We start from the raw sequence: 22,789 nt of genomic DNA, 5'->3' as shown, positions 1-22,789 counted from the left end.
TCCACAGTTTCACCACTTCTCCTTGAGCAAGAGAATTAATTAGCGAATACCCCAACAGACTGTGAGCCCCCTTCAGGCAACCCATTCTGGCTGTTAGGTTAATTGTTAGCCCGGTTTCTGGCCGTCATTCATTTCACAATAAGGTCCCTAATTAATCTCAGCGCAGTTCTCACCAGAAGAAAGGCCAATAGGGAGAAACATCCTCAATTACCATGAGAAAGGAAATGTCAGGAGCCCCAGTTGAGTTTTCCTGGCACCCCTGCCTGGGCTCAGATGAAAACCTCCACTGGGGCAGGGGGCTGCCTAGCCATCACCTTGAACACCAGAATGTGAGAGCTTGTGGGGGCCCCAGCCCACGCCCACTCACATCCGGGTCAAACCTGACTATGTGTGTGCCCCCCTGCTCAGTAGCACCCATTGCAATTCCTGATAACCTGTGCCACGTTCAGGACAGAATTTCCTCTGCCATCCCAGAAGCAGGCAGGTAGCAATCCTCTGGAAAAGCTAAAGGTCTTCTCTTTGTGTGTTTTTGTGTTCCTAGGACAAAAGATCCTTCATCACCGAAGTGACGTTTTAGAGACAGTAGTCTTGATCAACCCCTCAGATGAAGCCGTCAGCACCGAGGTGAGCATTTTGCCCCACAGGGTCCTGGGTAGGGGCCTCGTGGGAGGGAGACCTGGCCAATCCCAGAGGCTGCACTGGTGGGGACTGGGGAGGGATGCGAGAGGAAGTAGTCCTGGGTCCTTTAACTCCCAGTGACTCGTTCTCTGCCCCTCCCAATGAGGACTCCATGGAAGATGCCAGAGGGAAGCATGGTGTTTGTGAAGAGTGTTGAATGTAGGACATGCAGAGGGTCTGTTGCTGCCAGGGTGGAGTCTGCGGAAGTAGACTACATCCTCACAGGCTGGCACATAGAGGGACGAACATGGAGAAGAGTGGCATTTCAGCTGCGCCCCTGTGAAGAGCCATCTGGGCCACCCCTTAGCATAGAAAGGTGGCCAGCACAGAGGTCAGGAGCGTGGACTCTTCTATGCCAGGTCACTTGGCTTCATAATCCCAGGTCTGCCTGTTACCAGCTGGTGGCCTCAAGCAAGTTACGTACTTACTGTCTCAGTTTGCTCCTCTGTAAAAAGGGGAGTCGTGACAATCTTTGTACTCATTATTATGCTTTCAAGTGCCAATAGAACCCAGTGTGGCACGCGTGGCACAAACATAAGTGGTGGTCATATAATTACTGCTGCATGAAATTGTTGCTAGAAAGAATATCTGGAGCCAGACATGTTGGCACACGCCTTTAATCCCAGCACTCGGGAGGCAGAGGTAGGAGGATCGCCGTGAGTTCAAGACCACCCTGAGACTCCATAATGAATTCCAGGTCAGCCTGGACTAGGACTAGAGTGAGAGACCCTACCTTGACAAACAAACAAACAACAAAGTATCTGGGTATTTCACGGGCCATTGTGGCATAAGGATTTAGTGGAAGCCAGATAATTCCTGGTCACCAAGGCCAAGCTCTATTTCCCCACTGCCTTTGCTGCAGGATAGTGTCTTGGAGGCTGATGAGTCACTTCTTGGACATGGTAGTCAAAGCCCTGGAAACATCACTGCCCACAGTGTCTCCTACCCATGCTTTAAGCCACTCCAATTAGATTGGTATTTTAGAGGAATGATGTAATTTGTATACCATAACATCCTCTTAAAAGTTGTAATTTTATGGGCCTTGAGTGGTGGCACATGCCTTTAATCCCAGTGCTCAGGAGGCCGAGGTAGGAAGAGCACTGTGAGTTCGAAGGTAGCTTCAAACTACGCCCTCCCCACCCCCCAAAAAGTTGTAATTTTGCCAGGCGTGATGGCGCACGCCTTTCATCCCAGCACTTGGGAAGCAGAGGTAGGAAGATCACCATGAGTTCGAGGCCACCCTGAGACTACATAGTTAATTCTAGGTCAACCTGGACCAGAGTGAGACCCTACCTCAAAACAACAACAACAACAAAAAGTTGTAATTTTATGATCTTTACCATTTTTGCAGCCATTGTCACCATCTAAGTCCAGAACATAGCCTTCACCTTTTACTCCCCCACCAAGGCTCATCAGCAGTCCCTCCTCCCTCCCCCTGGGCTTCCGGCAGCCCCTAAGCTGTCTTAGGTCTTCAGACTTTGCCTATTTGGGACATTTCATAAAAATGGACTCTCAGAACATGTGACTCTTCTATACAGCCTATTCTACTTAGGTATAATGGTTTCCAGGCCCACCCATTTTGCAGGGTATGGTTAGGTCTACCCTTCTGCGGATGGGTGTGTCCCATCCCATCCTGTGCATATTCCGCATTTGCGTACCCATTCTGCAGCTGCCTAGACTGAGGCTGCCTCTGCTTTGCTATCATGAGGTAGCCTGTGTTGACCTGCTTCTGCCCACTGCGAATCAGCGAAACCTCTGACAGCCCACTAAAACTCAACGTCGAGAAAGCATTGGGATGGCAGTCTGTGACTAACACATCCAAGAAGTAATTGCAAGCTGAAAACAAAATGTTGAAGGGTTAATGTATGCCCAGGCACAGTGCCTGGAACAGCTATGGAAAAAAAAAAGTCAAAAAAAAAAAAAAAAGGATTTTTTTTTTTTTTTTTTATGGACCCAGGCTAGGCTGTGGTTTAGACGAGGCTGAAACAATTGCTTCGGTAATATGTGTTCTTCCATGGTTGGACTGTGAGGTTGTTGGGCAAGGCATGGCAAGCCTGTTTAGTTCTGAATTCTCCCTAGTGTTGAGCACGATGCTGGGCACGTAGTATGTGCCAAACGCTCATGAGCTGGGCTCGGAAAGAGTCCACTGCCGCAGGGAATAACGTTCCCCGTGCAAGGACAGCTGGCTTTCTGCCACTGAGAGTTCACCGAGAGTTCTCTAGTGCAAACCATTTGCAATTCAATCTCCGAGATTGCTATTCAGGGGTGGCCTTCCCTTTATGTTCAATGTCAAGCACCTTGCTGATAGCGCTGGCGTCTGCATTCGGCTCGGTAGGATTGCTCTGTGGCTTGGAAAGAAAGGAGTCCAGGATAGGACAGGACGGGACAGGACGGGACGGGACGGGATAGGGATAGGGGTAGGGTAAGGAGAAGATAGGATGACTTGAGACCCTACTTGGAAACCTGTCTTTCCTTGAAAGGACAACTGGGGGGCTTGGCTTCAGCCTGTGGGGTGCTCTCCAGTTTTCCCTGGCCTCACAGGCTGCAGGCTGCTAGCAGACCCTGCTGCCCAGCTGTGGAACAAATGTTCGCTAGCTGTGGAGGCTGTTTTGAATAAGAGAGAAAACTGCAGGGAGAGAGGCAGCTACCACTGCCGTCTGGGTTGAAGCAAAACTTTAAGAATGGGTATACTTACCAGCCACACTGCTCAGTTTTGTGGATGACACCTTCAGCCAGGGTTTTGTCCATCCTCCCCCGCCCCCTCCCCAAGGGGGAGGAATGAAACTCATGGAAGGGATGTTTTTGGGGGTGGGTAATAAGCTTCCCTCACTTCAAAGGCCAGCGCTGTCCGGGCAGCGGGATACGGGGCCCGGTGATCACGCTCGGTGCCCGTGCTGTGTTTCAGGTGCGCCTGATGATCACTGACGCCGCCCGCCACAAGCTGCTGGTGCTTACCGGGCAATGCTTTGAAAACACCGGTGAGCTCATTCTCCAGTCGGGTTCCTTCTCCTTCCAGAACTTCATAGAGATTTTCACCGATCAAGAGGTAGGTTCCCCTCCGGGGTGTCTAGCTGCTCTTCGAACACACTGGGGAGATAAGGGGGTGGGAGGGAGTGTCACCGCCCCTTTAATATAAGCAAAACTGTGTCACCCAAAATGTGTTAGTCCTGTGACTTTTAGCCAGAGGACCTAAAGCGTTCACTGATCATTGATTGGACCTATTCTTAAGGTGCTTGCGATACAGATGGAAGCAGGGTGGGTGGGTGGAGAGAGAATAATCTATGTTTACAGATAGCCAAAGAGATGGAGAAACGAACAGACAGACTCCAAGAGGAAACTCGGGCTGCCTGTTTGCAGAGAAAACACTTCATACATCTCTCGGGCTTTGGGCGGGATGTCGCTGCCTTGATTTCTGCCAGGACTTGAGCTGGTTTTCCTGGCCTGCTTATTTCTGACTTCTCTAACTTCTAATGCCTGGACCCAGTGTTGAAACTGTAGCCCTATGCGCAACCTACAAAAGAGGGCTGTGGAAGAGGAGGCGTGTAGGAAAACAAGGAACATGGTCCAACTAGCCCTAGCTGGACTGCAGCTGAATCGCTAAGATTGATCAGAACTACATCTCATTCAAGGTGTGGCAACATATGCCTGTGCTTCCCTAGCGCTTAGACAGCTGAGCCAAGAGATTCAATAGATTGAGGCCAGCCTGGGATGCACAGTAAGTTCTAGACCTGTCAGTGAGGGACGGAAAGAAGGAAGAAAATAATCAGAGTAATAAAAAGCGCTTGCAAAGCATTGGACACTGCAAGAAATTACTGGCTTTTTGGTTAAAAATCAGATGAAGGATTTTGGTTCTGCTTGAGAACTTTTCTTGGCTAGGAAACTTGCCACCATTATGTGCCTGTTTCATATAGTATAATTGTTTACGGGATCCACAAACAGCATTGGAAACAGGGCCAGCCTCATAGCAGGCCAGGGCCTGTCGCTGATGGCAGATTCCTAAATGGGGAGGCTAAGGGATGTGCTGACAGAAGTTACCACGTTCATTAGTGTCTCATGTGTGCTGTGAAGGGCCATGTGTCTTTCTGTGTTAAATCTTCCTTAGCCTCCCACCCCCCACCCCAGAAGCCTCTGTGTGCTTGCGCTTTCTGGCGAGAGCTATAAACAAACTGCCCGACTTCATTTGGTTCATTCAGAAGTTTCAGGGAAAGCCCTGCTCAGAAGACATCACAGTTTTCACTCTTCACCCATAGGAGTGGGGGAACAATACAAAACTGCGAAAAGGAACATTTAAAAAAAAAATTTTATCTTTATTTACTTATTTGAGAGAGAGCATCAGGGCCTCCAAACCACAGCAAATGGACTCCAGATGCATGTGCCACCCTGTGCATCTGGCCTATGTGGGTCCTGGGGAATTGAACCTGGGTCCTTTGGCTTTGTAGGCAAACGCCTAAACCATTAAGCCATCCCTCCAGCCCAAAAGGAATGTTTTCACTTAGCCTAAGAAGCTCTGCTCTCTCTGAAGGTGTGGTGTTCTCTGCATATGGAAACACATAGCTCTGGCTCCCCAGACACCAGCAAAAGATCCCAGACAACCAAAAGTCTCCTTTCTCAATGGCCCCAAGGCTCACGCACAGCTGGTCTTTCAGCAACTTAAAAAAATATTTTTTAGTATATTTTATTTATTTTACTTGTTTGAGAGATAGAAAGAGGCAGAGAAAATGAGAGAGAAGGATAGAATGGGCGCACGAGGGCCTCTAGCCATTGCAAACGGACTCCACATGCATGTGTCCCCTGGGGCATCTGGCTTACATGGGTCCTGGAGAATCAAACCGGGATCCTTTGGCTTTACAGGCAAACGCCTTAACCACCAAGCCAGCTTTCCGGCCCTCTTTCAGCAACTTTAAAATGAAAGCTCTTCCTTCCTCCAAGGCTTTGTGAGTTCATGATAAATTGTGCCTACATGCAGTTGAAGTGATCTCCTGATGGCACTGAAATGTGGAACGAGAGCTGTAGTTCCCTCTCTGCTGACTGCCCTGAAATTGACATATAGTCAGTGGAATGTCAGGTCCAGTGGCCTCAAGTCCCTGCTGTATGCTAAGCAGGGATGTGCTGGCATTCATTTGTGTGCTAGTTCAGACGTCAGCATCTTGTCGCAGGGAGAGGAAAGGCAGAGGCCTGGAAGTGGCCCAGTGACATGATGGCTAGTCAAGTGATCTGCTGGCAAGTTCAGTTCAGCCCTGAGCCCTTGGCTCATTTGTATGCACATGGGCGCCTCTTGCATTCCTGTGCAGTTCTGCAGTTCCTTTCTAGTGGCTGGTTTCTGCGCACATCATGGCTTTCTTTTCTTTTTTTCTTTTTGCCATGAAACTAAACAAAGGCAATGTGTAAACGAAAAGTGTTTTATCATTGCCAAACTTTTATATAAGGAGTTTTCATGTTTCATCCATCTGGACTCCAAGTAATATCCTCCCATTTAAAAGAAGAAGTAATATCATTGTCATAAATATTGCTGTTTAAGTCACTTTGACAGATGGTGGAAATGGAGTTTTTGTACAACGGGCCATGTGCGTGTGTGTGTGTGATTTTAGCATTAATTATAGAAGGAAAAGAAACAGACTTATCTAAAGAATTCAAGTTCTGTGGAAGGCTGCTTCCCAAGGGCTGATAGTCACAGGGCTGGGTTCTGAGGGGCACATATCTTCATTACACCCACACAGGCATCGCTGAAGCCGGAGACAATGCTGTACTCTCCTCTGTGCCCTCCTAATGTCAAGTGCCCTATGCTGGAGAAAGCCATGTTCAGTATACATGGAAAAGGAGCTCTGGCATTTTCTCTCACAGACCGGAGCAGTGGTCCTGGTGGGAAGGGAGGGGAAGGGAAAGGGAAATGAGGTAGCAGTTAGAATGCATCCTGCCTTCCTTCCTGACCAGAGCGACTCAGCTTTTACCTTTATGTTAGTTACTTTCCTTGTGACTGTTGCAAAATACCTGACCAAAAAAAAAAAAGAATTAGCTGGTTGTGGTGGTACACACCTTTAGTCCCAGCACTCAGGAGGGGAGGCAGAGGTAGGAGGATCACTGAGTCGAAAGCCATCCTGAGACTACATAGTAAATTCCAGGTCAGCCTGGGCTAGAGCAAGACCCTACCATGGAAAAATAATAAATAATCATTAAAATAAATAAAAATAATTAATAAACAATAAAACCCAAGGAACTGAGTCATCCATTTTCCTTTTTTTGAATTAAATTTATTTATTTTTATTGATAGCATCCATAATTGTAAATAATATCTCATGGTAATTCCCTCCCTCCACCCCCCCTTTTCCTCTTTGAAACTCCAATCTCCATCATATCCCCTCCCCCACTCAATCAGTTTCTCTTTTATTTTGATGTCATGATCTTTCCTTCCTATTATGCTGGTCTTGTGTAGGTAGTGTCAGGCACTGTGAGGTCATGGATATCTAGGCCATTTGGTGTCTTGAGGAGTACGTTGTAAGGAGTCCTACCCTTGCTTTGGCTCTTACATTCTTTCTGCCATCTCTTCTGCAATGGACCCTGAGCCTTGGAAGGTGTGATAGAGTTATTTTAGTGGTGAGTATTCCTGTCACTTCTTCCCAGCACCTTGATGCCTTCTGAGTCATCCCAAGGTCACTGCCATAAGAAAAGAGAAGCTTCTCTAACCAAAAGTGAGAGTAGCATTAATATATAGGTATGAACTTAAGAGAAGTGCTTACTGGGCAGTTTGGTGAGCATAGTATATACATTTAGCCAGACAACAGCAGACGTTACACCCCTAGGGCTCATGACTACACCTGTTGTAGGTTTTTAGTATCAGGGATGTATTCCCTCCCCTGGAGCGGGCCTCCAGTCCAATTAGAGAGCAGTTGGTTTCCCAGAACAGACGTGCCACTATTGCACCTGTTGGCTCATTTGGCCTGGTTGGCCAAACTTAAGGCTTGCAGTGTCCACTGTTGTTTATCTCTCCCATTGAATTGCATGCAGCATGGCTTTTTCCAGCTTTCTGTCAGCTGGTCTACATGGAGGAGGTTATCAGCTCAGTTCCAGCAGTATTTTTCAGTGGCCTTGCAGCCCAAGTATGTGGAGTCTTCAGAAATAGGCTCTTACCATCTATTCCTGGTAGGAATGACCTGTAATGTTTTGGGGACATCAGGGACCTCCCTGGCTAACAACTCACTGGAAGGTATCCTATCCCTGGTACTGAAAATTTTCTAGTAACAATCTATGGCTCCTGAGTGTTCCATTGTACAAAAAAGTAGGTTTCCATATGACTTATTTATACTCTTTTACATTTTTTTAAAATATATTTTTAAATTTTTTTGTTTATTTTTATTTATTTATTTGAGAGCAACAGTCAGAGAGAGAAAGGAGCAGATAGAGAGAGAGAGAGAGAGAATGGGTGTGCCAGAGCCTCCAGCCACTGCAAACGAACTCCAGACGTGTGTGCCCCTTTGTGCATCTGGCTAACGTGGGACCTGGGGAATCGAGCCTTGAACTGGAATCCTTAGGCTTCACAGGCAAGTGCCTAACTGCTAAGCCATCTCTCCAGCCCCCCCCCTTTTTGATTTTGATTAGCCCTCCATCCACCTTTCCTTTACTCAGTCTCTTCCCCTGGCCTCACTTAGGCCTTTTCACCCCATTAATCCATTCTACTTACACATATATAATACCATCCTATTAAGTACCCCTTCCCCTCCCTTTCTATTCCCTTTATATCTCCTTTCTAGCTTACCGGAGTCATGCATTTTCTTTTTTTTTTGTTTATTTTTATTTATTTATTTGAAAGTGAAAGACAGAAAGAAGCAGAGAGAGAGAGAGAGAGAGAGAGAGAGAGAGAGAGAGAGAGAAGAAGAATGGGCGTGCCAAGGCCTCTAGCCACTGCAAACGAACTCCAGATGCATGTGCCCCCTTGTGCATCTGGCTAACATGGGTCCTGGGGAATTGAGCCTCGAACCAGGGTCCTTAGGCTTCACAAGCAAGCGCTTAACCACTAAGCCATCTCTCCAGCCCAAGTCATGCATTTTCAGTGAGACTAGAGAGATGGTTCAATTGTTAAGGCACTTACCTGCAAAACCTAAGGACCTGAGTTTAGTTCTCCAGTACCTACATAAAGCCAGATGCACAAGGTGTGGTGCATGTGTCTGGAGATTGCTTGCAGTGACTAGAGGCCCTGGCATGCCCATTCTCTCTCTATATGTCTCTTTTTCTCTCATAAATATATAAATAAATATTTTTAAGAAATTTAAAAAGAACTTAATGGAGGAAGGGTTTACTAGGTTTATATAGTTTGAGGGGATACAGTCTGCCATGGCATGGTGACAGGAACATGAAGCAGCTGGTCACTTTTATTCTGCAGTTAGGAATCCAAGAGGGATAAATGCTGGTGCTTGGCTCGCTTTCGTCGTTTTTCCTTGTACTCAGTCCAGGAGCCCAGCCCATGACATGGTCCTGTCACAGTTCCAGTAGTGTTGCAGTCAGGTTCACATTGCTGGCAGAAATCCCCTGACCAAGGGAAGCTTTGGGGAAAAAAGGGTTTACTTTGGCTTACAGACTCGAGGGGCAGCTCCACGATGGCATGAGCAAAGGGTGAACATCACCTCTTGACCAATATCCGGTGGACAATAGCTACAGGAGAGTGTGCCAAACACTAGCAAGGGGGAAGCTGGCTATAACACCCATATTCCCACCCCCAGCAATACACTGCCTCCAGGAGGTGTTCATTCCCAAATCTCTAGCATTCAGAACACCTAAGCTTATGGGGAACACCTGAATCAAACCACCACAGTAGGTCTTCCCACCTCAATTAACTTATTCTAGAAACTTCATCACAGTTATGCCCAGAGATGTGTCTCCCAGATAATGCTAGATCCCATCAAGTTGATCATTGAGATGAACTATCAAAACCTTTTACGTCATAGGCATTGAAGAAGAGATGCGAGAGCTAAAGTCAATTGAAAGTGACTGGACTAAACTAATGGATATCTGTATTGGCCTATTGTTGCTTTGAAAAAAATATGAGAACAGAAGGACCTTCAAGTTCATTTTGTATCCAATCCTGTTCCTTTTTTAAAAAATATTTTATTTTTATTTATTTACTTGACAGAGGGAAAGAGGGGGAGAGGGAAAGACAGAGAGAGAGAGAGAGAGGGTGCGCCAGGGCTTCCAGCCACTGCAGACAAACTCCAGATGCATGCCCTACCTTGTGCATCTGGCTTACATGAGTCCTGAGGAATTGAACCGAGGTCCTTTGGCTTTGCAGGCAAGTGTCTTAACTGCTAAGCCATCTCTCCAGCCCCAATCAATCCTGTTTCTTTTATTCAGCCCTTGAAACACACTAGTCAAAATAGCCGGGGGGAGGGGGGGTTGGAAATCAAACCAAGCGTGGTGGTGCACGCCTTTAATCCCAGCACTTGGGGGGCAGAGGTAGGAGGATCGCTGTGAGTTCAAGGCCACCCTGAGACTACATAGTGAATTCCAGGTCAGCCTGAGTTAGAGTGAGACCCTACTTCGAGAAAACAACAACAACAAAAAAAATCAGAAACCCAATTTTAGAAAAACAAAAAATGAAATAAGCTGGGCATGGTGACACATGCTTTTCACCCCAGTACTTAGGAGGCAGAGGTAGGAGGATCGCCATGAGTTTAAGGCCACCCTGAGACTACAGAGTGAATTCCAGGTCAGCCTGGACTAGAGTGAGACCCTACCTCGAAAAACCAGAAAAAAAAAAGAAAAGAAAAGAAAAACAAAAATGATACTTTTTTAGAGGAGGAAAAGACTAGCGGAAGGTAAATATACTGAGAAATAGACTGTCGGTGTCCTTTGAGCTTCCGAGATTTGGAGTCTTAATCACTGGAGGTCAACTACAAAAAACCAACTCTGAGGACAGAGCAGTCATTTCATCAAGCTAAGTCAGCCCTCCTTGGATTTCAAGTGAGACAAGACATCTCTTGGAGACGTTTTTCAGCCTCTCTGCTGATAAAGTTTTTTGTTTGTTTGTTTGTTTGTTGTTGTTTCCTTATTCTCAGGGAAGGAGTGCGATCCTCATTCCACCTACAGTATTTTTCTACCCATCCCATAGACTACTCATCTCTGGTTTTATTCACAATTCTTTCATAAAATTTCCTTACATTCCCCGTTCATGGTTCTCCAAACCTGTTCCCCTCTGTCCAGAAGGACAAGTGGTGTGAGTATGGGTGGAGGGAATTCCAGCCTTCAGCTCTGGTCTTGCTTTGGCACTTAGGGGTTATTAGACAAGGGGATATTTGGGCCCTGAGCCAGGAAACTCAAGAGTTTGCCTGGAGGTACTCATTTGCAATCCAGTCATGTATTTAAAGCTCAGAAGACAGATACTGTACTGCAGGGAGAGAAACAGATTAAGGAGAGAATAGTTCTAGAAGTTTCAAGTCAAAGAGAAGGAAGGAACCGGCAAGAGAGACTTATTTCAGGCTTTTAGCCTAGCTCCTCTAAAATGTTATGACTTGTGTAGGGGTGTACCTCAGGGGTAGAGTGCTTGCTTAGTGTGCCCAAGCCCCACCCCCCCGGGGATTATTCCTAGCAAAACACACATACACATGCACACACATAAATATATAAATTAATTTGTATTTTTTTGTCCTGATTTAACACAGATACCATAATCCAAAAATAATCTGACCAGATTAGGGTCATGAGAGACAGGGATTTGTATAATTTTCAGTACAATTAATAACTAAGTCTAAAAGTAGCTTTTCGCTGCCACTACACATAGTTAAACATCAATGGGGAAAGGATATAGGCTTTGAAGGGATTTGAAACTTACATAATTTGGGGACTCCCAACAAGAAAAAGGAAACTCCATTATTAATACACTGTTAAGTACAGAGCTCGGTTAGAGGACTAAGAAGCCACTGAGGGCCCTTGAAGTTTAAGCTCCTTGAGCTTTGTGATAAATCCATTTGACTGACAACTAAAATCTCTGTTTTATTCAACCCCCCCCCCACCCCATGGATATTGCTATAAGCCATGTCTTCCAATCTCATACTTTAGCCTGCTGGTTTACTGAACTTTACATTGATCCCTTTAGAATACTATCCGGTTAAGGGTTGGTTTGGCCATCGCTGCGGTGTCAAGAGCTTGCATAAATACTTCAGTTCTGCCATCTCCCATTCTGTCACGCTCCTCACTTTTGTACCAGCCACAGCTTTGATATAAGCGTGTCTCTCCGCATTTTCATCCTGGTTAGTATGCAGTAGGACAGACGTGATCCCAGGGCAGCTTTGCCGCAGAACTCCCTCCAGGTTGACAGCTAAGTAGCCCTGCTTCCATGGCTGGCTACAGATCTATCACATTCTGCTATCAACTCTTCTGAGGTCCTGCTAAATGTCTTGCCCAGGGACACTGTCTACAGTATTTCCTCATCAGTCAAGCAAGAGAGTGAATCAAAAAGTGAAATGTGGTTACATGGCTTTGGCTTAGAAATTAAGATCTTGTTTTGTTAACATCTTCTCCAGGAAAGCCATGAGTTTCCTTTCTCTGCCAGTAGGTCTGCATTTAATCAGGAAAGGCAATTAACAAGAAAGGAGACCCTTGTCCCAGAGCAGCATGACTTCCACACGTTCCTGTCACTGGGCCTTATGGCGACCATGGTGACAGTCAGTGTTGGATAAGCATCAGGAGGCTCACATCTCATCTCCCAGGAAGATAGCGTGTATTGCATTGACCAACTTTAGTGCAGTCCAAAAACAAACAAACAAAAATTCTGAGTCTGGTTGTATGTTGGGAAGACAAAGATAATTAAAATGCAAAGACATAAAAAAAAGTGTTTTTGCTAAGCTTTCAATATACTAATAGGCTTACTATGTGGATGCTGTTACTGTGGAGATTTGGTTTTCCAGTTCGTTTAGAAGTAACCTCTGTTTTGAAGAACCAGTCATAGGTTTCCTGGCCACTGCTGACATTGTCAGAACCTGTTATTGAGCTCATTGTTCACTGACAAACATTGGTTGAGCATAACCGGGCCTGGGCACCTTAGGACCCAGCTGCTGCTTGTGACTCTTGTCCCCCTTAGAGTGCTTCCTGCCCCACAGGCCTGGAGGCCAGGTATGGGAAAACACGGGGACTTCATTTCTGCTGGGGGCCCGCAAGGATGTCCTGGTTCCCCCGCCTCATTCCTACCTGTCCCATTTATCTCCCTGACTGTCTGTCTCCAGCTCTTATCTCTGCATTCTTGTCTCATCATGCACGGCCGTCTTTCCAGAGAGACCAGATTTTCCCCTCTGTGAAGAGAAACTGGTCCTGCAGTGCTGGCTTGCTTTTCTGCTCTCCTTGTTGACCATAGTTTTCTAGTCACGGACCTGATTTCATGAAGCCACAACTACTGAGTTCCTTTTCCACATTCCCTTCCTTGAAAGTACTAAACAGTGTGTTTGAAAAGTATTCGAGCCAAGAGGGATCGTAGCCACTTATACTAGTTTGTCCTAAAAATAGTGAGAGCAGGGAGAGAGCAGTGTCTCACCTTGGATTTAAACCTGAGCAAATGAGCAATGAATGTAGCCACTGGCTTGTATAATTTACCTAAGGCCTTCAACCATCCCAGCTTCAATAAAAGCTTTTGTATTTACAGAGGATCTGTTGGGCGAATCACTCACATTTTAAGTACTGAGGCACTGATGCCAGAAACCAGTCATTTTTTTTTTTCTTTTAAACGGGCAACCCATAACTTCCTGTCTCCCAGAGGGAAAAACTCTACCTAACTTTTTTTCTTTTGTGCCCACTAAATTCTAAAAGGAGACAGCAGGGCTGGAGAGATGGTTTAGCGGGTAAGACGCTTGCCTGCAAAGCCAAAAGACCAGGGTTCAGTTCCCCAGTTCCCATGTAAAGCCAGATGCACAAAGTGGCGCATGTGTCTGGAGTTCTGGATGCCCTATGTGCCCATTTTCTCTGTCTCCTCCCTATCTCTCTCTGCTTGCAATAAAATAAAAATTAAAAAAATATTAAAAAGAAACAAAATAAAAGGAGACAGCAAGAAGTTTACTGTTATCTAAAATCTTCTAATGTATCAATTGGGCTTTAATTTTTTATTTATTTATTTTTCGCCAAGCCCAGTCATTTAAGACTGTACAGATTTTTTAAATCAGTGGTAAAATGATTCAGATAGCTTTCTTCTGGTTGACATTTTTCTTCTTGTTGTTTTCTTTTTCTTTTCAAGGTAAGGTCTCACTCTAGCCTAGACTGATTTGGCACTCATTCTTATAGTCCCAGGCTGGCCTTGGAATTACAGCTATCCTCCTGCCTCTGCCTCCCAAGTGCTAGATTAAAAGCATTTACCACTATGCCCAGCCTGCTTGATATATATATTTTTTTTAATTTTAGTTTTTGAGAGAGAAAGAGAGAAAAAAAGAGACAGGCAGAGAGAGAAAGAGGCAGAGAGAGAGAGAGAGAGGCAGAGAATGGGCATGCCAGGGCCTTTCAGCTATTATGAATGAACTCCAGACACTTGTATGCACATGCGACATTGCACGCTCGCATTCCTTTTGTGTCTGGCTACCTGGAGATTCAAACAAGCGTTCTTAGGCAGGCGTTCTTAGGCTACATAGGCAAGCGCCTTAACAACTAAGCCATCTCTCCAGCCCTTGCTTGATAGTTTTAAAGGGCATCTTCACATGGTAAATAACCCAGAGGCAGCATCCAGACTATGTCATAACTGCTGTGGCACAAACACTGCTCACACAGATGGTCGCTGGCTTTGGAACACGCAACAGGGCTCCAGGGCAAGGACATACGGGAAAGGATTCCAGTGGCAGGGTCGAGGGGAGAGGTTGAAGATGATATATGGGGGACAGGACAGACACTTCTAAGCTGCAAATATGTCAGTATTTAAACCGTTAGCACCACTGCTCAGCTGAGTTATTGGACTCTGCGAAATCGTTGATCCTGTCACAAGTAATAGAAAGAAATGATAGGTGAATGGTGACAGTGATTTAACTCTGTCTCTTTTTTTCAAACCCAGATTGGGGAGTTACTGAGCACCACCCACCCTGCAAACAAAGCCAGCCTAACCCTGTTCTGTCCCGAGGAGGGGGACTGGAAGAATTCTAATCTTGATAGACACAACCTCCAAGATTTCATCAATATTAAGCTCAACTCAGCTTCCATATTGCCAGAAATGGAAGGACTTTCTGAGTTTACTGAATATCTCTCCGAGTCAGTAGAAGTCCCATCTCCCTTTGACATCCTGGAACCCCCCACCTCAGGGGGGTTTCTCAAGCTCTCCAAGCCCTGCTGTTACATTTTCCCAGGGGGCCGGGGCGATTCTGCCCTGTTTGCAGTGAACGGATTCAATATGCTCATCAATGGAGGATCGGAAAGAAAATCATGCTTTTGGAAGCTCATCCGGCACTTGGACCGTGTGGACTCCATCCTGCTCACCCACATTGGGGATGACAATTTGCCTGGAATCAACAGCATGTTGCAGCGGAAGATCGCAGAGCTGGAAGAGGAGCAGTCCCAGGGGTCCACCACCAACAGTGACTGGATGAAAAACCTCATCTCTCCGGACTTAGGAGTTGTGTTTCTCAATGTACCTGAAAATCTGAAAAGCCCAGAGCCCAACATCAAGATGAAACGAAGCATCGAAGAAGCAAGCTTCACACTGCAATACCTAAACAAATTGTCCCTAAAACCCGAGCCTCTATTTAGAAGCGTAGGCAATGCCATCGACCCTGTCATCCTTTTTCAAAAAATGGGAGTGGGCAAACTTGAGATGTACGTGCTTAACCCAGTCAAGAGCAGCAAGGAGATGCAATATTTTATGCAGCAGTGGACTGGCACCAACAAAGACAAGGCTGAGTTAATCCTGCCCAATGGTCAAGAAGTCGATATCCCAGTCTCCTACTTAACTTCAGTCTCGTCTTTGATCGTGTGGCATCCAGCCAACCCTGCTGAGAAGATCATTCGGGTTCTGTTTCCTGGAAACAGCACTCAGTACAACATCCTGGAAGGGTTAGAAAAGCTCAAACATCTAGATTTCTTAAAGCAACCACTGGCCACTCAAAAGGATCTCACGGGCCAGGTGCCCGCCCCTGCCGTGAAGCAAGTCAAGCTCAAGCAGAGGGCTGACAGCCGCGAGAGCCTGAAGCCGGCCGCCAAGGCCCTGCCCAGCAAGTCCGTGCGGAAGGAGTCCAAGGAAGAAGCCCCGGAGGCCCCCAAAGCCAGCCAGCCGGAGAAGTCACCTAAAGCCGAAAGCAAAGAGAAAGTGATCGTGAAAAAAGACAAGCCGCTTAAAGCCGAGGCCAAAGCTCCGGTGACGGAGAAGGAGGTCCCCAGCAAGGACGAGCAGCCCCCCGCGCAGGCCGAGGCAGCCGAGAAGCAAGCCGCTGACGTCAAACCCAAAGTTGCCAAAGACAAGGTGGTGAAGAAAGACACGAAGGCGAAACCCGAGGAAAAGAAAGAAGAGAAGGAAAAGCCTAAGAAAGAGGTGGCTAAGAAGGAAGACAAAGCACCAGCTAAGAAGGAGGAGAAGCCCAAGAAGGAGGAGGTGAGAAAGGAAGTCAAAAAAGACATCAAGAAAGAAGAGAAAAAAGAGGTCAAGAAGGAGGTTAAGAAGGACACACCACTGAAGGAAGCCAAGAAGGATGTGAAGAAAGAAGAAAAGAAGGAGATTAAGAAGGAAGAAAAGGAACCCAAAAAGGAAATTAAGAAGATCTCTAAGGACTTAAAGAAATCGACCCCTGTATCAGAAGCAAAAAAACCAGCCGCGTTAAAACCAAAAGTACCGAAGAAGGAAGAGTCTGTCAAGAAAGAGTCCGCTGTTGCTGGGAAGCCCAAGGAGAAGGGGAAGATCAAAGTCGTTAAGAAGGACAGCAAGACCGCAGAGGCCGCCGCCATGGCTGCCAGCGCCGCGGCCACTGTGGCATCGGTGGCGGCCGTGGCCGGACTGGCGGCCAGCGGCCCCTCCAAAGAACTGGAAGCCGAGAGGTCACTGATGTCATCCCCCGAGGATCTCACCAAGGACTTTGAAGAGTTAAAAGCTGAGGAGATTGATGTGGCCAAAGACCTGCGACCTCAGCTGGAACTCATCGAAGATGAAGAGAAAGTCAAGGAAAGGGAGCCCGTGGAAGCCTATGTCACCCAGAAAGAGACGGAAGTCATCAAAGGGTCTGCCGAGTCCCCTGATGAGGGGATCACCACCACCGAAGGAGAGGGCGAATGCGAGCAAACGCCCGAGGAGCTGGAGCCCGTTGAGAAGCAGGGGGTGGACGACATTGAAAAATTCGAAGACGAGGGCGCCGGCTTTGAAGAGTCCTCGGAGACCGGAGACTACGAAGAGAAGGCAGAAACCGAGGAGGCCGAGGAGCCAGAGGATGACGGGGAAGAGAACGTGAGCGGGAGCGCCTCCAAGCACAGCCCCACCGAGGACGACGAAAGTGCCAAGGCCGAGGCCGACGTGCACATCAAGGAGAAGAGGGAGTCTGTGGCCAGCGGGGACGACCGGGCCGAGGAAGACATGGACGAGGCCGTTGAAAAAGGAGAAGTTGAGCAATCCGAGGAGGAGGGAGAAGAGGAGGACAAAGCAGAGGACGCCAGGGAGGAGGACTACGAGCCGGAAAAACTCGACGCTGAGGATTACGTGATGGCCGTGGTGGACAAGGCCGCCGAGGCGGGGGTCGCCGAGGACCAGTATGGGTTCCTCACTCCATCAGCCAAGCCACCTGGAGCCCACTCTCCTGGCCGAGAACCCGCGTCCTCAATTCACGACGAGACTTTACCTGGAGGCTCGGAGAGCGAGGCCACCGCCTCTGACGAGGACAATCGTGAGGACCAGCCCGAGGAATTCACCGCCACCTCCGGCTACACTCAGTCCACCATTGAGATCTCCAGCGAGCCCACTCCCATGGACGAGATGTCTACTCCTCGTGACGTGATGAGCGACGAGACCAACAACGAGGAGACGGAGTCCCCATCTCAGGAATATGTCAACATCACCAAATACGAATCTGTGCTGTATTCTCAGGACTATGGCAAGCCTGCGGTGGCCCCGTTCAATGGATTATCAGAAGGGTCCAAAACAGACGCCACGGACGGCCAGGATTATAATGCCTCCGCCTCCACGATATCACCACCCTCCTCCATGGAGGAAGACAAACTCAGCAAGTCTGTTCTGCGTGATGCCTATTGCTTGGAAGAGAAAGAAGTGAGAGCCGGCTCCGTGTTAGACATCAAAGGCACCACCATCTCGCCAGTTCCCGGTGGGAGGCTGAGCCCGGCTGGAAGCCCATCCCTGAGCCCATCTCCGCCATCGCCCATCGAGAAGACGCCCCTGGGCGAACGAAGCGTGAACTTCTCTCTGACACCCAACGAGATCAAGGTCTCCACAGAGGCAGGAGCAGTCTCCGTGTCTCCTGAGGTGACCCAAGAAGTAGTGGAAGAGCACTGCGCCAGCCCTGAAGAGAAGACTCTGGAAGTGGTATCACCGTCTCAGTCTGTGACTGGCAGTGCGGGCCACACACCTTACTATCAATCTCCCACCGAGGAGAAAGCCACTCACCTCCCTACAGAAGCCACCGGAAAACCACAGGCAGCTCCCGTGAGTTTTGAATTCAGCGATGCCAAAGACGAGAATGAAAGGGCTTCCGTAAGCCCCATGGATGAGCCCGTACCTGACTCAGAGTCTCCTATGGAGAAAGTCCTGTCTCCTCTACGCAGCCCTCCCCTCATCGGATCCGAGTCCCCATATGAAGATTTTCTCAGCGCCGACGGCAAGGCTCGCGGCAGAGGCACTGAAAGCCCCTATGAAGGAAAGGGGAGCCAGCAAGGCTCTCCAGACCGAGTAAGTCCCGTTCCTGAAATGACTCCCACTGGGCTTTGTAAACAGGAAGGGCAAAGCACAGACTTTATCCCAATTAAGGAAGATTTTGGTCCCGACAAGAAAACCCACGATGTTGACGTCATGAGTTCCCAGTCAACGCTGGCTTTGGATGAAAGGAAACTGGGAGGAGATGTTTCTCCAACACAAATAGATGTCAGCCAGTTCGGATCGTTCAAAGAAGACACTAAGATGTCCATTTCTGAAGGCACTGTCTCAGACAAGTCAGCCACCCCTGTAGATGAGGGTGTGGCCGAAGACACGTACTCTCACATGGAGGGCGTGGCCTCAGTCTCTACAGCCTCCGTGGCGACAAGCTCATTTCCAGAGCCAACCACGGACGACGTGTCTCCTTCTTTGCATGCGGAAGTGGGCTCCCCACATTCCACAGAAGTGGACGACTCCCTTTCAGTATCTGTTGTGCAAACACCTACCACGTTCCAGGAAACGGAAATGTCTCCGTCTAAAGAAGAATGCCCAAGACCAATGTCAATTTCTCCTCCAGACTTCTCCCCTAAGACAGCCAAATCCAGGACACCAGTTCAAGATCATCGATCTGAGCAGTCTTCAATGTCTATTGAGTTTGGCCAGGAGTCTCCTGAGCACTCCCTTGCTATGGACTTCAGCCGACAGTCTCCAGATCACCCTAACGTGGGTGCGAGCATGCTTCACATCACTGAAAACGGGCCGACCGAAGTGGACTATAGTCCCTCTGACATGCAGGACTCCAGTTTGTCACATAAGATCCCACCAATGGAAGAGCCGTCATACACCCAGGATAATGATCTGTCTGAGCTCATCTCTGTGTCTCAGGTCGAAGCTTCCCCATCCACCTCTTCTGCTCATACCCCTTCTCAGATAGCCTCTCCTCTTCAGGAAGACACTCTCTCTGACGTTGTTCCTCCAAGAGATATGTCCTTATATGCCTCACTTGCCTCTGAGAAGGTGCAAAGTCTAGAAGGAGAGAAGCTGTCTCCAAAATCAGATATCTCTCCGCTCACCCCTCGAGAATCCTCCCCTTTATATTCACCTAGCTTTTCAGATTCTACCTCTGCAGCTAAAGAGAACTCAGAGGCTTGCTATACCTCCTCCTCTCCACCAATAGATAGATCTGCAGAGCCCTATGGCTTCCGTGCCTCCATGCTGTTTGATACCATGCAGCATCACTTAGCCTTGAATAGAGATTTTACCGCATCCGGTATGGAGCAGGAGAGTGGAAGGAAGACACCCGGTGACTTTAGCTATGCCTATCAGAAGCCGGAGAAGACCACCGGGTCGCCAGATGAGGAAGATTATGACTGTGAGTCCTACGAGAAACCCACCCGGGCCCCAGATGCAGGCAGCTACTGCTATGAGAAGACAGAGAGAACCACGAAAGCCTCGTGTGACAGTGGCTACTCCTATGAGACCATTGAGAAAACCACCAAGACCCCAGAAGATGGCGGCTATGCCTATGAAATCACCGAGAAGACCACGAGGACCCCTGAAGAGGGCGGGTACTCGTACGAGATCAGCGAGAAGACCACAAGGACCCCCGGCGCGAGTGGCTACAGCTATGAAAAGACCGAGAGGTCCAGAAGGCTCCTGGACGACATCAGCAACGGCTACGACGACTCTGAAGACGGTGGCCACGCCGCAGGAGACTGCAGCTACTCTTACGAGACCACTGAGAAAATCACCAGCTTCCCTGAATCCGAAAGCTACTCCTACGAGACATCGACAAAGACAACACGGACCCCGGAGAGTTCCACGTACTGTTACGAGACCATGGAAAAGATCACCAAGACCCCACAGGCCTCTACCTACTCCTATGAGACTTCAGACCACTGCTACACGACCGAGAAGAGATCCCCCTCCGAGGCCCGCCAGGATGTTGACTTATGCCTCGTGTCCTCCTGTGAATACAAGCATCCCAAGACAGAGCTCTCGCCCTCCTTCATTAACCCCAACCCTCTCGAATGGTTCGCCAGCGAAGAGCCCGTTGAAGAATCCGAGAAGCCTCTCACTCAGCCTGGAGGAGCCCCGCCACCTCCAGGCGGAAAGCCACAGGGGCGACAGTGTGACGAGACCCCTCCCACCTCAGTCAGCGAGTCGGCCCCATCCCAGACCGACTCGGATGTGCCCCCGGAGACGGAAGAGTGCCCCTCCATCACAGCCGATGCCAACATCGATTCCGAAGACGAGTCGGAGACCATCCCCACGGACAAAACGGTCACGTACAAGCACATGGATCCCCCTCCGGCCCCTATGCAGGATCGCAGCCCTTCTCCCCGCCACCCTGACGTGACCATGGTGGACCCCGAGGCCTTGGCGATCGAGCAGACCCTCGGCAAAGCCCTGAAGAAGGACCTGAAAGAGAAGGCGAAGACCAAGAAGCCGGGGACGAAGACCAAGTCCTCGTCGCCTGTCAAGAAGGCTGACGGGAAGCCCAAGCCCCTGGCAGCTTCCCCGAAGCCAGGCGCCTTGAAGGAATCCTCGGAGAAGGCGTCCAGGGTAGCTTCTCCCAAGAAGAAAGAGTCGGTGGAGAAAGCTACGAAAACGGCCACCACTCCTGAGGTCAAAGCCGCCCGTGGCGACGAGAAAGACAAGGAGACCAAGAACGCCGCCAACGCCTCGGCGTCCAAATCGGTGAAGACCGCCACCGCAGGTAGGCTGAGCCTCCCCGCATCCCAATACCCTGTCCTTCTAGTTCCCAAGACCGGGGAGCCCCCATTGGCACTTTACCTTCCCCTCTGCCCTCCTCTTCCGTCTAAAGGCATCTTAGCCCAGCATGGCTCCCAGGCTTACGGATAGAACTGCATAGGACCCAGCCCACCTGGGTCCCGTCGGAGGAGTTTGCAGGGCTGGCAACTTTCTGGACAGCCGTAGACCTGTTCTGAGTCTTCAGAACTAAGGGGGATGGTGGTGGTGGTGGTGGTGGTGTGTGTCTGTCTGTCTGTCTGCCTGCCTGCCTGCTCTGGAAGGCTTCAGGCATGCTGGTCTTAGAATCAAGCTTGGGTGATGGGCCGGGAGCTCCCGAAAGGCCTATGGCACCCCAGAGGTTTCCATGGCCAATCTGGACTGGGCAGTCTGGGCCTCAGACTTAACCTTTTTGACAGTTTATATAAATGTAAAGTTACAAAAATTTTAAGATCTTTTTCAACTTAAAAATTTCCAGTTTGAGCTGGGTGTGGTGGCGCACACCTTTAAATCCCAGCACTCAGGAGGCAGAGGTAGGATGATCACCATGAGTTCGAGGCCACTCTGAGACTACCTAGTGAATTCCAGGTCAGCCTGGGCTAGAGTGAGACCCTACCTCAAAAAACAAACAAACAAAAAAAAAAAAACCAAAAAAAAAAAAGGCACTAGTTTTCTTATCAACTGATGAACACCCTAATTCCAGTTGACTATCAGTATGGAGCACAATTGAGAGGAAAACACTGGAATTGTTTTCTTCTTACCTGTCTTACCTAATGGCAATACAAGGTGCCTTCTAGATTGAAATTCCACTCGGGAGCAGATGTCCCTCATGCCTGGTGATCCTGATTTCTACTGCTCCCCACGTTTATCTGTCCCTCTCCCCTCCCTCTCTTCCGTCCTTCCTTCCTTTTAAAAAAATTTCAAAAAATTTTTATTTATTTATTTGCAAGCAGAGAGAGAGAGATAGAAGAGAGACAGAGAGTGGGCATGCCAGGGCCTCTTGTCACTGCAAATGAACTCTAGACACATGTGCCCCCTGTGCATCTGGCTTACATGGGTCCTGGGGAATCGAACCTGGGTCCTTTGGCTTTATAGGCACACACCTTAACCACTAAGCCATCTCTTCAGCCTTTTTTTCTTTCTTTCTTTTTTCTTTATCTTTTTTTTTTTTTCAGGCAAGATTTCACTCTAGCCCAGGTTGACCTGGAACTCACTCTGTAGCCTCAGGCTGGCCTAAAATTCACACCCATTTTCCAGCCTCAGCCTCTGGAATGTTGAGATTAAAGATGTGCACCATCATGCCTGGAAGATTTATCCATTTCTTAGCAGTGATGAGAGTGGTTTTATGTTATATGTATGTGTGTGTGTGTGTGTGTGTTTGTAGAGAGAGAGATTTTTCTTTGCAGCCCAGGCTAGCCTTGAACTTGTGATCCTTCAGCCTCAGCCTCCTGAATGCCAGGACTACAGTAGTATAGCATCACCCTAGGCATGAGTGGGATATGGCAGGGTATGATGGGGTGTGAGCGGGCATGGTGGAGTGTGAGCGGGTATGATGGAACTGCTCCTTCCCAG

At 48.4% G+C, this 22,789-nt stretch overlaps 1 protein-coding gene across 1 annotated transcript in view; it reads left to right on the top strand.

Annotated features, from left to right (window-relative positions):
• Map1b (microtubule associated protein 1B) overlaps positions 1 to 22,789 on the top strand; it is a 116,561-nt gene that overhangs the window by 85,720 nt on the left and 8,052 nt on the right. The window contains exons 3-5 of the mRNA XM_004651546.3: positions 542 to 624; positions 3,584 to 3,724; positions 14,684 to 21,185. Coding sequence (XP_004651603.2) covers positions 542 to 624; positions 3,584 to 3,724; positions 14,684 to 21,185 — 6,726 coding nt within the window. The remainder of the gene's footprint in view (positions 1 to 541; positions 625 to 3,583; positions 3,725 to 14,683; positions 21,186 to 22,789) is intronic.

The sequence above is a fragment of the Jaculus jaculus genome, chromosome 14 (genome assembly GCF_020740685.1).
Source record: "Jaculus jaculus isolate mJacJac1 chromosome 14, mJacJac1.mat.Y.cur, whole genome shotgun sequence".
NCBI lineage: Eukaryota > Metazoa > Chordata > Mammalia > Rodentia > Dipodidae > Jaculus > Jaculus jaculus.
The sequence above is the reverse complement of the archived record's forward strand: the minus strand, read 5'-3'. Positions and strand labels throughout refer to the sequence as shown.